Below are 16,517 nucleotides of genomic sequence, written 5' to 3' on the forward strand. Positions count from 1 at the left end.
AAATGTCTTGATTCCCTTGCCTTTCATGTCCAGTTCCATCACAACAGGTCTGCAGCAAAAAACAGAAAAATCAACTATTAGAAAGCTGATGCAACAGCTGTTTGAAAATACAATTAACAAGTAAAAGAACGAACGTAAAAGATGCTTTCTTAGTTCCAGTTCTGTACTCACTAAAGCCTCCCTGTAGCATTGAGACGAGTAAATTAACTCAGTGATTCACATGCTTAAAAAAAACATTGAAGCAGTTGCTGATGTAACAAATGTTACTCAGTTAATCAACCATACAATTGCACAAATTAAGTAGATAAATTATACATTTGTTTACATGCATTAAATGTACGTGTATCTAATTTAAGCAGTATTGACAACAGTGGAATATTCTACATCAGCACAAATACATCACTCACTCAGATGTCTGTTTAGACGTGAGATTTGCTGATCTGCTATAGGCTACTTGTGAAATAGTTTTCTATCAGACATGTATTAATTAATCTCCTCTCCTCCTTTCGGATTAGTCCCTTTATTAATCTGGGGTTGCCACAGCTGAATGAACCGCCAACTTATCCAGCATATGTTTTACGCAGCGGACCGCACTAGGAGACATGCACTCACATTTACACACATACACTACAGACAATTTTAGCTTACCCAATTCACCTGTACCACATGCCTTTGGACTCATGGGGGAAACCGGAGCACCCTGAAGAAACCCATGCGAACATGGGGAGAACATGCAAACTCTACACAGAAACGCCAACTGACCTAGCCGAGACTCGAACCAGTGACCTTCTTGCTGTGAGGCGACAGCCTTCTACAATTCTACAGTGACTCTGAAGTGTAGTGAGACTACACTTGAATGGTGAAAGTCACTCACATTGCCCCCCAGCGGCAGATCGCTAAACCTGATATCGGATCAGTTTTACATTTAAGTAGGCACAGGTGTCAAACTCTGCACAGTTTAGTTCCAACCCTATAAACAAACCTGAACAAAGTCATTGAGTTCTTCAGGTTTGTTTGAAACCTGCCGGTAAGCGTGTTGAAGCAGGGCTGGAACTAATATGTGCAGGGCTGCGGCTCTCCAGGAACGGAGTTTGACACCTCTGTAGTAAGGCTACCATGGAACAATATAGAAAACGTATTAAAGAATGCCTGCATGCGCTTCATGACATTGCTCGCAATAGGGTATATGCGAAGCTAGTGTTTTTAGTTTTTAGTAAACTTCCAGTGAATGGTTAATGTGAATTTTCATTTTATATGGTTCCTTTTACAGCATCATGTTGTAATGTAATTAAAATACAATCAGTTAAATAGACCCTGTCATTCAGTTGCTCAAGTGTAAAACAAAACAAACAGCAGTTTACTCACACGTGCTAGCCAGAACTCCATTGAATAAAGTTCATATTTTAAAGACATGGCAGAGAAAAAATTTATTTAATGCAGTGCTTCTTGTACAATCTGAGACCCACTTTATATCGGATATCACTCAGCCAGTGGAGATCGCTGATTTTTTAAGAAAACAGACTTAAGCGTGACGATTTTGTAATACAGTTCACCGGAAGCGCTTAACCCAGGTTACTCACAAATTAAAAGTCATTTAGCATACTTCCACATAAACCCTATATGTTTGAATACAAATCTAATGTGTGTTTAAGTATTTTGACAGTTTCCTAACTGATTTTGACTGTATGACTGATTTACGTTTTTACATTGAAAGTTAGTCTTTTTTGTTTTTCTATAGGTTATGCTTAAAAATTATATATTGGCCTTAGTTATTTCCAGCCATTTCCAGGCTGAAAACCAGCTATAGATTTTTTTGAGGGATGCAAACAATAACAATGGTCCTAACGTGTTTCCTTTTTAACACTTTTACTTTTCATAGCTCCTGAGAATCCTAATCCTCAACCCTATTGATAAATAATGTTATGAAAGCTGTTTTAATGTTGAGAAATAATTGAATTGCTTCATTACAGTTATTAAAATAGTTTGACAATACTCAAGAAATGTTCAGGGGCCATATTGGCATCACCACATTGAAATGGCCTATATGTCCTGCTTAAACCAGGCTGCTCAAGCTAGTTTTAGCTGATCATTTCCCAGTCTGACCAGATAGGCTGGAAATGGCTGAAACCAGCCTGGAAATGGAACAAAACTTCTCTAAAACGAGAATGGTCAACCAACTAAAACCAGCCCACCAGCTTAGGCTGGTTTAAGCTTTTCTTTAGCAGCTATTTGAACGGCTTTGAGCACCAGGTGTCTATAAGGTGTTTTAAACATGGTTCATGGTTCAAGTTGTTTAGTTTCTCATGTCACTACTATTAGTATTTAGAGTTCTTAAAATAGCCTTTCTTTATAGCGTGAAAAACATGTTTCCATTAGTCTATGAGGTTCCACTGATGTTGGAATAACTGAGGACAATAAATAACTTTTATTTTAAGCATAACCTATAGGAAAACAAAAAAATACTTAATTTCAGTGAAAGCGTAAGTCAAACATTAGTTCAAAACCGTTCGGAAACTGTCTAAATACTAAAACCACCCTATCATTTAAGGGGTCTAACATAGACCGTACGTCATGCAACGACATCGTTTGCAAAATCTGATAGGTTTCCTTGCATTCACTCCACCCCTTACGTCGTAGATAGCAATTTTTTATTGGCTGATTCCTCTAGAGCCCATCCTGGTTCGATTCCTTAAACCAATGGACGGTCATGGTGTCATATGAGCTTTTGCGTACACGCCCCAACAGATCATGCGCAAAGCATTTCTGTAGTTGAAGTCTAAAATGAAGCCTTAGGACTGGTACGAATTCACTGAAAAACTACAAGCTGTGCTACGCCTTTGGTCTTATGGGACGTCTCGACTATTCGCGCAGCAGATGAAATAAAAGCACACAGGGATGTGTTTGTGACAGTAATCTGAGCCAGGACGAGTCCATAATGGTAAGTCAAAGTAAAGCTTCACCTCGATAAAATGTAACGTTACTGTAAATAAGCTAATTGCAAATCTTATGTGGCGCATGCTTATGTCTTTGTTGATATCTTAGCGAAGCTAGCAAAGTTCGGTCTACCATGTTTACCTCTTGAGAGTTGCTATGCTTGTATTGTTGTTATTTTTGTAAAATTTGATTTATAATTACTTTTTAACATTTAACGTTAAACACAAGGCAACAAAAAGCTGCAGCGCTACAGTGTTGCTTTGTATATGGTTGTAATGTTACCATATGATTTTTCTGTTTATAGTATTGTGAGGATAATTCTAAATATTGTTTTCACTTTCGTCAACGTGACACTATAGTTATATTGTCGAGTGTGAGCCTGCTCCTGTATTTCTGTCTAGATGTTGAATTTATGTGTGCTCCATCACTTCAGGGTGACAGCAGCTGCAGCAACGGTGTACAGAAGAAAATGTCAGACCCTCAGCTCTTCGATGCAGAGTTTGAAAAGCTTGTGTGTGAACTTACAGAGCAGGACTTCACTGATCCTGTTCTCAGTGATGCCCTCAACAGACTCCGAGAGGTAGAGTAAACCCTCACAGCCTCTTCTGAGGGATTCACATAAAGAGAGATGGAGAAGATTTGATACATTTTTTGACCCCAACTTTTCTGTAGCCATGAGTTTTGTATACATATTCAGAACATTTTTCTGTGAGTTATTTTTTGATACCTACAAACAATGTTCTGAGAATGTCTTTCTTATTAAACTGGGGGATTATCTGGGTTAGCTTGAAACTAGTGATTGTATTGTTATCCACAAATTCCCATGAGTGATTGAAATTATTGCTCAATGAATTGATTGTTAACTTTAATTATGCAACTTCAGTGGGAAGGAACAAGCATGCAGATATGTGTGATTGTGATTGTTTTGATCTATTGATCCTCGAAATAATGGTCATCAATGCAAAGTTTGGTCGTCAGCACAGAAGCGTGACATCAGCTGATTAATTTTCAATTATCAGCCATGTCAGCAAAAATATGTAAAATCCATAGTAAAGGGCTGTCCTGATTTTGTGTGAGCTATTTGTTCTGGCTTTACACTTTCATGTATGAGGAATCTAGCAATTACATAGGTTTCTTTAGAGTTTAATTTCTTTAGAAAAAAAATTCAAGTTTCTTAGTCAAGTGGCTCAAGGCATAACTTGCTATTTAAGTTAAGTTTGCATCTAAAAATACTGTGTTTTAATATTAGAAAAGAGTCTGCATCCTTGGCTGCATCAAATTGCCAGCATATCAGATCTCAGTGTTGTGTGTGCATGATGTTTGTAAATTATGTAGCTATTCAATTTCCAAAAAAAAATAAAAAAAACAGAAATCTCTTAATGAGAATATTGTCCATGTCTTTTATCATACATTTCAAAGAATTACTACCTAAAGCATGGATGCCCAAACTAGGTATGGGACAATAACCGGTTTCAAGGTTTACCACGGTTTGGAAAAGTCAAGGTTTTAATACAGCTGAAATGTCCTGTTATATCGTTCCCAAGGTATATGTAAGGTTTTGTTTTATGTATTTTTTTCTGTTTTGTAAGGTAATCTATGTTTTTGAAGCTAGATTTTTTTTTTTTTTAAATATTGAACCTGAAATGTTTACAGCTCTAAAATATCATAAATGTTTCTTAAAATATGAGCAATTCCAGCATTATGGATTTGACATTTGCATTAAAAACTCAAAACATAAATTTAAATAAAAAGCATATTTTTAAATATTTTCCAGAACAACTGACCGCAGAGTTAAGGGATGAAAAAAATATCAATCTGTAAACATGTTTTGTGCTTTAAATGAGGAAAATAAACATGCATAATGGAAGTGACAAAAAAAGTCTGCAAGTTTACAGCATACAACATACTTTGTAGAAATTCTGTGAATAAACTGCCCAACCCTAAAGAAAAAATAATAAATAGATAATAAATAAAAACAAAAATTGTTGTTATTGATGTGTCGCATCTCTGTTATGGATGTGACGGATGTGAAATTGCCATTTGTGTGACTTTGGTAAATCAAATATAATAGTTTGAAAACATTGACAGATGCATTTTTGAGTATTTCTAAAGTACTGTAAAATACTTGCTCACCCAAAAAACCCAGAATCGGTTTACGTATTTTAGTGAAAACTTAATTTTTTCATGGCAAGGTTTACATTTGCATGGAATTGCTTGTATTGTTCAATGGGCGTTGTGTTCAAAAAAATTTTATTTATTTTTTTTACCCAGAAATTTAAAAATGTCGTCTTTTAGAACAGTAATCACAATACTGTGGTATTTTTATCCAAGATTATCATACTGTCAGAAACTTATACAGCCCATGCCTAGCCCAAACTCCGTTCTGGAGGGCCGATGTCCTGCAGAGTCGACAATTTAAAAAAATGATTATAAAATTATAAAATATCAGGAGTTGGTTTTGCGATCAAATTCCTACAAAAAATTGACATTGCTTGTTAAATTATTATTATTATAACTCACAAAAAAAGAAAACTAAATGCAGAATAAGAAACAGCGAGGTCCCATGCCTAAAGATAATGGGCGTGAGCTTTAGCATCATCATTGGTCCACATGCTCCAATATTGGCTCATACTTTCAGTATCGCTTTTGTAAAAATGATCTATTCTTGTTTATATGAAATATATCTGTTCCTGAGCAGGTTTGAGCTGACAGACCTGTTGTTGCTATAACAACAACTTTAGGATACGTTCTGAAGAATGAAACTATCCTGGATTGTGTCAAATCATCAATGATCAAATCCAGCTAGTTGAGGAAACCAAGTACATTGAACGGACCCCTTCATTAATTCAATTGTTTAATATTATAGTTTAAACTGGCAAAGCAGTGGCTTAGTGGTTAGCACTGTCGCATTACAGCAAGAAGGTTGCTTGTTCGAGTCCCGCCTGGGTCAGTTGGCATTTCTGTGTGGAGTTTGCATGTTCTCCCCGTGTTGGCGTGGGTTTCCTCCGCCTGTTCCGGTTTCCCCTTAAGTCCAAAGACTAAACTAAATTGGCCGTAGTATGTGTGTAAATGTAAGAGTGTATGAGTGTTTCCCACTACTGGGTTGCAGCTGGAAGGGCATCCGCTGTGTAAAACATGCTGGAGAATTTTTCTTTATATGCTGATCTTTCTGCTGTAGCAACCCCTGATAATTAAAGAGACTAAGCTGAAGGAAAATGATTGAATAGTTTACACTTTTTAAGTGTCTTTTTCTTCTTCTAGGTTCTTCAGTACAATGCCCCTGGAGGCAAGAGAAACCGAGGCCTGTCTGTGATTGGTTCATTACGGGAGCTGGTGTCTCCATCTGAGCTGCCAACTGAGGAAGTTCATCGAGCTCTTTTGGTTGGATGGTGCATTGAACTGGTGTGTAAAATTGCTACTATTTAATCAACTTAAAGAGCCCATATTATACATGAAATAGGGTCATATCTTGGTTGTAAGAGTCTCCAACAACAGTTTAATATGCATGCAAGGTCAAAAAACACTTTCATGGTCTTATAATCTGCATTTATTTTTACCTAATTATCCCAGCGACTACTGTATGAATCGTCCAGTGATTCATTTGTTCCTAAACCCCTCCTTAGCGCGAAGCTAATCTGCGCTGATTGGACCGATGACAGCCTGTTGCGATTGGTCGACTGCCTTCAGTCAGAGAGTGAAATGCCAAACAGCTAATCAGCAATATAAAAGTAATCACAGTTCATACACGCTCGATAGTGTAGGCGTGGATTTTAGCTGCCAGTGGGTCAATGTAAATACAGACTATGGACTTGAAAATACAGACGACTGACCATTTTATTGAGCAAAAACTCCAAAAACAGTTGAGGAGATCTCCTAGCTTCTCACTCTGCTCTTTTCACAGACACACACACATATTGCACAAACACACACACGCACTTAACCCTGCTCCGGACGACAACGCGCGCACACACACACACACACCTCCGGACGACAGCGCGCGCACACACAGACACACACACTACTCCTCGTCCACGGAGCTCCGTTAACAAAGCAGCACGCGTCGCGTTATTAACGTGACTTTGCACGCGATAAGAGAATATAGCCAGTTAACCTGATACAGTACACGCGGTTACAAGTAACAAATCACAACTAAATACATTTGCAAGCTAGAGTCAACGAGGCAACTTTAATCGCACGTACTTACACTTGAGAAATGACGTCCATCAGTAAGTTACTCTTTACTGATCCTTCCTTTAACAAACGCTGATGAAGTATTCTTTGTAGCATGTAGTTTCCAGAAGTTTCCAGTAGTTTCCAACTGCTTGGCTATAATGCTGAGGTTTCATGTTTGGGTAGAGACTCAATATATCCATCTGCAGTGTGACTTCAATTGACCGGCATGTTTGTGTGTGTGTGTGTGTGTATGTGTGTATGTGTGTATGTGTGTATGTGTGTATGTGTGTGTGTGTGTGTGTGTGTGTGTGTGTGTGTGTGTGTGTGTGTGTGTGTCTGTCTGGGTTTCTGCGTCAGAGGGCGGGGCCTCAGGTTTGAAATCTCCCGGGTTTGCGCGTGCACGTGAATAACTTGGTTTCGTTCGTACGTCATGGCGAAACACCTAATGAATCGGTATCAAGGCGACTCGTTTGAAGCACTATGAGTCGACTCTTTTATAGATGAATCAACAGTTTTAAACACTGTACACTAACAGATTTAAGCCTTAGCTGGATACTTCACTTCACTTAGAGCTGTGTTACACACTACATGGAGGGGAATTTTCAAAAACCCATAATATGGGCTCTTTAAGGCCAGTAGTATTCAATAGCAGGTGCTTGTACTCTGTATGTGTCCCTTATACCAAATGATGAAGCTCTCTCAGTCCGCTCTGATGTGCTAAATCATTTTAGAGTTTATTATTTCAGATGCAGTTAATCATTGTTTTTTTTCAGTTAATCAATCTCAGAATCTAACTATAGAGACTGACATTGGAAATGGACAATAATCAGATTATTTTGATGTACAATTCTCGCTATGAACAAACTTTTATCTATGACATTTGCTTCAAATTGGCATTAAATGGGTGGGGAAGTAGCATAAGATCATGCAGGTTATGTACTTTCGAAAGTACTAATTAACAGCCAATATTTTTATATTAGACAAGGAATAAACCCCTAGTTAATAGTGAGAATTAGTACATAAACTAAAGTCTTACCAAAAATTTATTAAATCTAAATTGTATATAGTAATATTGAAAGGGGCCCACAAGCTTTATTTGTAATCTCATTTGCATCTTGTTTATTTTTATTACATGTTGAATGAAATGATGAAACACTGAATTGTAAACACAGAAAATGAAAAGCAGAAGTGTGCAACATTAGCTTTGTTTCCCTCCATCGGTGCAAATTAGACATGTGTACAAATCTGAAATGTTGCATGACACATTTGTGAATAAAGCACCTTTTCCATCCAATCAGTCAAAGAGAATAAAATAGTCAAAAAGAAATAACGGAATTCGCAGTGTTAGAAATCCGTCTGGGCCTTTTGTCTTGCATAAAGAAAATAAAAATTCTTACATTCAAACATAAATAAAATTTCACTCGTTATTTCAGTAGCTAATAACAAGTCTGATCCATCTGGTGCGTTATTGAATACTGGCTGATTATAGAAAAAGAGCATGCAAACTTGCGTCATTTTTTTTTTGTCATGGCTCGTGAGGTTGGATGTGTCTTGAAAAAATGTCTTGAACACATTTGATTTTCTCCACAGCTTCAAGCTTTTTTCTTGGTGGCTGATGACATCATGGATTCATCTGTGACAAGAAGAGGTCAACCCTGCTGGTATAAGAAGGTGTTTTTTTAATGTTTGCTTTGACAAATATACCAATGACGCTTTAAAATTGCATTAAAAAGATTACATATTGATAAATGTGTACATTGACTAGAAATGTAATAAAAATATTCCAGTCAAAGCTGTAGTGATCTAACAGCAAGCATATGATAATCACAGTAGAGTATAAGAGAAATGTGTTATATAGAGTATTTCTTTTGTGACTAACCAGCATTAATTTATGGTGTGTTTTTTGTTTTGTATTTGTCAGGAAGCTATTGGTCTGGATGCTATTAATGATGCTTTCCTTCTGGAGGGCTCGATTTACCGTCTTCTTCGCAGACATTGCAGAGGACAACCCTACTATGTCCATCTGCTTGAACTATTTACAGAGGTAACACACAAAAGCTTCATTAGTCAGAACACATATAGACATTTAAACTTGGCTTGCTGATACAAATGTCCACAAAATGCATATTCTATCACATTAGCTGCATTTTTTAATACTGTAAACCAGGGGTGTCCAAACTTTGGAGTGTCCAAACTATTGTCTTGCTTATTTTAGTTCCAACCCCAATTAAACACCTGAACCAGAAAGCGCTTTCTAGGCATACTAGAAATTTTCAGACAGGTGTGTTGAAGGCAGTTTGAGCTAAACTATGCAGGACACTGGCCCTCCAGGACTGAGTTTGGACACCCCTGCTGTAAACACTAATTAGGGTGTGCTGAAACTTAATTTTTTTCCTCCTCCTCCCTCTTCTTCTTTTTCTTCAAGACATCTTTCCAGACCGAGTTGGGTCAAGCTCTTGATCTGATGACAGCACCTCCACATAAAATAGACCTTAATCGCTTTACCATGGAGAGGTGAGAGATTGTCTGGAATGCTAAAAGTGACGCTAAAGTAGCCATAATTTTGCCATACAAACTTTTCATGCTAATTTACTACAGTGTTGTGGCCTGATTTACATTTAACTTTCTTGTCTTCACCTCAGATACAAAGCCATTGTCAAGTATAAGACTGCATTCTACTCCTTTTATCTTCCCGTAGCAGCTGCTATGTACATGGTAAGTTTTGTGTAGCAAAGATTTCAGGTGTTCAAACTCTGTTATTTTACAACCCTTTTCATTGTTAGTAAGACAATTTTATTAAAATAAAATAAATTGTGCTGGTTCCACTATCAGTCTGATCAAAATGCTAATCAGTGACATTCTGTAGCATTGCAGAAAATAAAAAGCTAAATAAAAGCTTACTATTAGTTTGAACCATAGGCTAAATTATACACCTGGATCATGAAGGAGCTTGGATCCAAAGAAAAGACAGTGATGACTGAGCTAGAGTGAATGTGTTTTGCTGGACCATTTTGTTTATATGACCTCTGAGCAGTGCTGTCCAAATTGAACCAAAAAATTAAACAAAATTTAAAGCCAAATAAAACCAATTCTCATAACACTGATGAGGAGAACAGCCGAAACATTGTGCAACGCCATTCAGGTTAGTAGAAGTTTCATCCACTTGCCATGATTTTAACATTAATGGAAACCACTGGTGGAAAAGTGGGATATTCATACTGGGTTTTATTTTTTGATTTTATTGTTGAATATTTTAAAGGACTAACTTTGTACTAATATGTTTTAGTTTTTTGCTTTTCACAGTAAATGACATGTAAATCATAAGTTAGGTTGTTAAATATTAGGGGTGTAACGATTTATCGTTGTACGATTTATTGCGATGCAAAAATGTCACTTTATGCATCGTGGCGTTATGACGATTTGATTACGATATGACGTCCGTTTTCTCTTATTAGTTGAGCTGTTTGCACGTGAGCTACGTTTCACCTGCTGTCGCACGTGAGTTCAGATTGCAGCAGCAGTAATGTTAGCAGACCAAGATAAGTGGAGCTGAAATAGAAGATGGCCCATCCTCTCAAAATCAGACGTCTGGCAACATTTCGGTTGTACAGTCAAAGACTCGTTTGCTTTTTGACACGCATACTGGGTCAAACATAGCCGAAGTTTTAAAGTCTTCACAGTGATTTACATACTTTGCACAGCGACATGGATACCTCCTAATGGTGTTAAAAGAGTCACATACTGTTTTATAAGGTACAATTTATCCTAAAATATTATTCTTTCTTCATATAATGATGTATTGGCAGCTGCAAAATCACACATGACGTGAGCTGACCGTGAGCTGTTACTACAGAGAGCGGACTATAATAGACACGCGCACGCGTCTGCTTCAGTGAACAGAACCTGCAGGTTGTGACTAACATTCAGCATTCAACACTGTGACTAACATTCAACATTCAGTTTGTGGAACAGAGTGATCGTTCAGGAACCGCGTGGGAAGAATGAACAGCAGTGGAAATGAAACCGAAAGCGTACACATTATTTAAACAATCATATCGCATTTTAGAGTTATGATTACGACGAGCATGAACTCTTTTGAGTATAGAGGTACACAAAAATGCACGTCAACATGATACACTTGATAGCGCCGACATCAGCGACGCCGAAGAAATAGTAAACCTGCCTAAACTGCTGAAAAGAGCCACGACTGTCCTGTGTAATGAAAAGACGGCCACCCTGTCACTTATCATGCCCAACATGAAGACAGCCATCCATAAAAACCTCTTAGACAGATAAACATCAGTTCAGGATTATTTTATAAACTGCTGATTACCTGGAAATGTAGATTTTTTTTTTCTTTTTGCACACACAAAAAACGCAAGTGACCAAGCAAAGCCTTAAGCTCTTACTGTTAAATTCAATTGAATTGAATCATTTCAATAATATTTTATAAGAAGTTTTTAAATTGTTTTATTTTCCAGAGACAGTCCTGTTTCATTTATTTTCTTTAAGAAGGTTCAGTTTAACAAGTTGAAACAAAAGAAATACATAAAAAATAGTTTACTTGGTAATTACATTTTTTAAATAAAATTAGCATTTCAGTTTAATTTTCAATTTTTATTCGAAATATCGTGATACATATCGAATCGTGAACATTATATCGTGATACATATTGTATCATGAGCTGAGTGTATCGTTAAACCCCTATTAAATATATAAGATGAGGCTGTTACAATTTTCTTGATGAACTAAATTTATTTGTTTCCCGTGTATTAAATAACATGTCGGTTACTTAACTCAAGCTACTGTCAAATGTTCTTGTTAAACAAACATTTCAAGCTAAATGATGATGTTCCAATGCTCTCAAATGTATGTTGTGTGTGTTTTGAACTTTAAATAAATCTGTTTGTGATCGTGTGTTATTGATTACAGGCTGGCATTGAGAATGAGATTGAACACCACAATGCTAAAACAATTCTACTCGAGATGGGAGAGTTCTTTCAGATACAGGTATTGGTATAAATCAGCACTTATATTCTCAAGTAGGGCTTAATGTTTTCTGTGTGAAATCTAGTTAAGAAAATAGAAATTTACTGTATAGCAAAGAAAATATACAGTTGAAGTCTGAATTATTAGAGCCCAACAGAGCAAAGACATTTTCACAGTATGTCTGATATTTTTTTAGAGAAAGTCTTATTTGTTTTATTTCGGCTAGAATAAAAGCAGTTTTTAAATATTAAAAACCATTTTAAGGTCAAAATTATTAGCCCCTTTAAGTTGTATTTTTTAGAGTCTACAGAACAAACCGTTGTTATACAATAACTTGCCTAATTACCCTAACCTGCCTAGTTAACCTAATTAACTTAGTTAAGCCTTTAAATGTCACCCTAAGCTGTATAGAAGTGTCTTGAAAAATATCTAGTCAAATATGATTTACTGTCATCATGGCAAAGATATATCGGCTATTAGAAATGAGTTATTAAAACTATTATGTTTACAAATGTGCTGAAAAAGAAAATCTTCTCTCTGTAAACAGAATTTGGGGAAAAAATATAAACGGGGGGTAATAATTCTGACATTAACTGTACATGAAGTCTGGCAAAATGGAAGAGTGTCTGTGAAATATAACCACTAAATCTGAAAAAAAGACTTTACATTTCAATTTTCTTATGCTCTACATCTCTGTTTTAAGGATGCTTGTGGTGTTTTCATGGTCCTCTTTCAAACTAAATGAGAATTTGAACACGTATGAACAAAATTGTTTTATTTAAGACAATTATTAGTAAGTTATGTAAACACAGTTGCTCAAGCTTCTTCACAACAGCCTGTCAAACTTTTGCTTCGTTCACAGTAATGTAAAAACAGTAGTTGTACAGAATAATATTAATGCTGTCTATTAAGTTACCCAATAAATTGTATTTTTTAATGCCTTCCCCCCCACCCTAATCCTAAACCCAACTATCACTATACTGTAAAAATATTAACTATTGTTATACATTGTCATAAATGCTTCTATAATTAATGTGTACATATCGCACTTCCGGCCTGCCGCGTATCCGATCTAGGCTTTACCGTAAAATAGTGCTGGGTAAAGATTAATATCCAAAATAAAAGTTTGTTTTGACATAATACGTGAAGTTTATTCATAAACAAATTTCGAGAGGATTATGTGCTTATGATTGTTCACAGCTGTTCCAGCATTAGCTCATGACCAATTATCCAATCAGTTGATTCCCAACTCGCTATAAATAACCTGAGATTTCTTATCTCAATATCTTCGTCTTGAAGAACCCACCCAACCCTACTTTCCATCCTTTTAAACGGGCGACATGGTGGCCACTGATAAGCATTGTTGCCTCACAGCAAGAATGCCGCTGGTTTAATTCCCTTCTAAACCAGGCAGGCATTTCTGTGAGTTTTGCTCGTTCTCCCCATGCTTTCGTGAGTTTTTCATAGTTAAGCTCTAAGTGAGTACACCTTTTCTCAGCCATCCATATCCGACACTTAGCTTCAAATAAGCAGGGGGGAGTCATTGAGATCTACCGGAGCTCAAACTCCCCTCTTGCCCTGCAACGGGAGCCCAGGGCTCAAATCTCATAAGCTCAGGACTCTCTCCCTTGACAGCATGCCGAACAAGCTTTATTATCAATCATCAGCTAAGTGTGAACTCTTGAAATGGGTATTATATATTTATCATGCACATGTGATACACACATATACATTAAAACAAAATTCTAAAATAAATATTTTGTTACATAGATTACTAAAACGTGTGTATATAGGTCAGAATTATTAGCCCCCCTGTTTAGTTTGTTCCCCTATGTCTGTTTAAAAATATAAACAGGTGGGCTAATAATTCTGTCTTCAGCTGTTCATAATACATATACACAGTTCATACACAAATATTGCTTATTGATTACTAGAATGGGATTTTATCAATAAAACTGTCAATAATAAATTAATCAATGAAAATTTATTTCAGAAAAATGTGAACACACATTTATATTTTGTGAAAATAAAATAAAAACAGATTTTTCTGGCCCTATTCAATGGTATCCAGGATCTCATTTAATAACTTTGCATACACACAAATCTGTTGGAAACATGTGTACGCCACTTCCCAAACAAAGGTCATCATGTGTTAAAACAAACTTGACATGAATGTTCGCAGCTATAAGAAAACATGTCTAACTCAAATATTGACCAAAATTGAACAATTTTAAATCAGCATATCAGCCATGATCATTAGTTTATTCACTTTTAGGAAGGTTCCTATGCAAAGTTTTACAAACGAAAGCTCAGATCTGTTGTTGTAGTTGTAATATGCCAAAGCCTTCACAGCATGTTTGTTGTTGACAGGATGACTACCTGGATTGCTTTGGTGACCCTGCTGTGACTGGAAAGATTGGCACAGATATCCAGGACAATAAATGCAGCTGGCTGGTGGTGACAGCACTGGGCATCATGACACCCGAACAGAGGGCTGAGCTAGAGGTCAGAGAGCGTATGACGGCTGAATGACAAACAAATATAAGCAAGCAGTATGCTAGATCTGACAGTTTTCTGACTTGCGCTGTCATTTATTTTCTCAGGCATGTTACGGCCGCAGTGAAGCTGAAAGTGTTGAAAGGGTCAAGGCTTTGTATGATACTCTGGAAATGCCCATGCGATATCATCAACACGAGGAGGAGAGCTATCACCGCCTGCAAAAACTGATCCAGCTTCATGCTAAGAATCTGCCTCATGCTGTTTTTCTTAATTTTGCCAAGAAAATATACAAGAGGAACAAATGAGCTGCAAGAAACCGTAAGGACTTGATCAATGAAACCGGGTATTTTAGATACATAGACTAGGGTCAACAAAATATGCAGTGGGGGGTTTTAATAGGTAAATAAATATGGATGTGATAGATTTTAACCGCACTTTAAATATACTTTCAAGAAGTCAAGAACGTGGTCGTGTCATTTATTTGTGTTTTTCCTCTTTTAGTGCAGCAAAAATACAATAAAGTCGGATTTACTGTAGGTATGATGCAGTTTACCACAAGTAACGTCCATGGACAACACATCATTTGTCAGTGTTTTAATAGGGGTACATGTGTATGGAAAATATATTTTGATTGACTGCTGTATTGTCTTTTCAACATCTCTGAGAGAACTAGACTATTAAGAGAAGGGTTAGAAAAGGATATACATAATATGTTTGAGTCTGAAAACCAACTGCTGAAAGGATCTAGATGCACATAATCATTAAAAGGAGTTTTTATACAAAATATTTGCCCACCTGGAACACGGTGGGATTCCTGTTCATGCCGATTCATTCAGAATCCTTCTATCTGCTTAGTTTTTTTTCGTGCGTTACACTTTACAGTATGGCTCCATTTGAGAATGTTTGCTAAATCAGTGACTTATGATGAACAATAGTCATTATTCATCTTTTAATCTTTCAACTCTCATTTGTTAAAGTTAACGAATGCTGCAAAAAAAAAATTAAAATTAATTTATGTTAGTTACTGCAGCTAATCTTAACAAATGCGAGTAAAGTGTTATTGTGTATTGTTTTGAACCGGATGATTGTACTGTACGTTTATACACTATACCAGATACTTCTATATTTGTCTCTCACACATTCAGTGAGTGATCATCATTGCTGTGTTTGGATTATAGAAAGACATTCAGAGTGCTTTAAATAAAGATTCAATTCAGCATGTTTTTATCATTCACTTTTCTGTGTAAGAAAATGGTGTGTGTCTGTCTGTCTGTCTGTGTGTGTGTGTGTCTGTCTGTCTGTGTGTGTGTGTGTGTGTGTGTGTGTGTGTGTCTGTTTGTCTAAGTCTAAGTCTAAGAGGAGTTTTGTGCAGCGACTATACAGACCATTTTGTGGGATATAAACAGTAACAAAGGTCCTATCGTATTTTCTGTTTTACATTGTTAATTCCCGTAGCTTCAAAGAATCCAAAAAGGTCTTTATATTAATAAATAATGGTATAATAGCTGATTTAATTTTAAGTTATAAGTTGCCTCTTGTTATAGTTATGAAATAGTGTGACAACAAGCAGGAAATATTCATAGGCCAATGACATCACCACATTGAAATAGTTTAGAGCAGTAGAGTATGCATAATAGAGTGTTTGTAATTGTGTTTTTTTATTTCACAAATAATTCCTATAAAAATAAAGTCAATTTTTAATCAGAACATTGAAATATAAACTTCAATATGATATTTCATGGACTCAATTTTGAGAGGAAACAAAATACATGTATTTGCATCTTTATTATTATATATTATACAGTGCTCAGCATAACTGAGTACAACCCATTTTGAAAATGAATATTTTTATCAATTTCTCAGTGGATATAGGTGCATTAAAACAAAACAGATTTATTAAACAGATATATTTATTAAAATAA

The 16,517-nt window shown here is 36.2% G+C and overlaps 1 protein-coding gene across 2 annotated transcripts; it reads left to right on the top strand.

Moving 5' to 3' along the window:
• Positions 1 to 2,857: 2,857 nt before the first annotated feature.
• Positions 2,858 to 15,812, top strand: fdps (farnesyl diphosphate synthase (farnesyl pyrophosphate synthetase, dimethylallyltranstransferase, geranyltranstransferase)). Of its 2 annotated transcripts, none has more exon segments than NM_001025471.1 (10): positions 2,858 to 2,938; positions 3,368 to 3,514; positions 6,196 to 6,336; positions 8,698 to 8,778; positions 9,029 to 9,151; positions 9,533 to 9,621; positions 9,750 to 9,822; positions 12,040 to 12,117; positions 14,467 to 14,601; positions 14,700 to 15,596. In NM_001025471.1, coding segments are annotated over 10 exon segments (1,071 nt in total). In that variant the 5' UTR covers positions 2,858 to 2,935; the 3' UTR covers positions 14,901 to 15,596.
• The last annotated feature ends 705 nt before the right edge of the window (positions 15,813 to 16,517 follow it).

Source organism: Danio rerio, chromosome 16 (assembly GCF_049306965.1).
Source record: "Danio rerio strain Tuebingen ecotype United States chromosome 16, GRCz12tu, whole genome shotgun sequence".
Classification (NCBI taxonomy): Eukaryota; Metazoa; Chordata; class Actinopteri; order Cypriniformes; family Danionidae; genus Danio; species Danio rerio.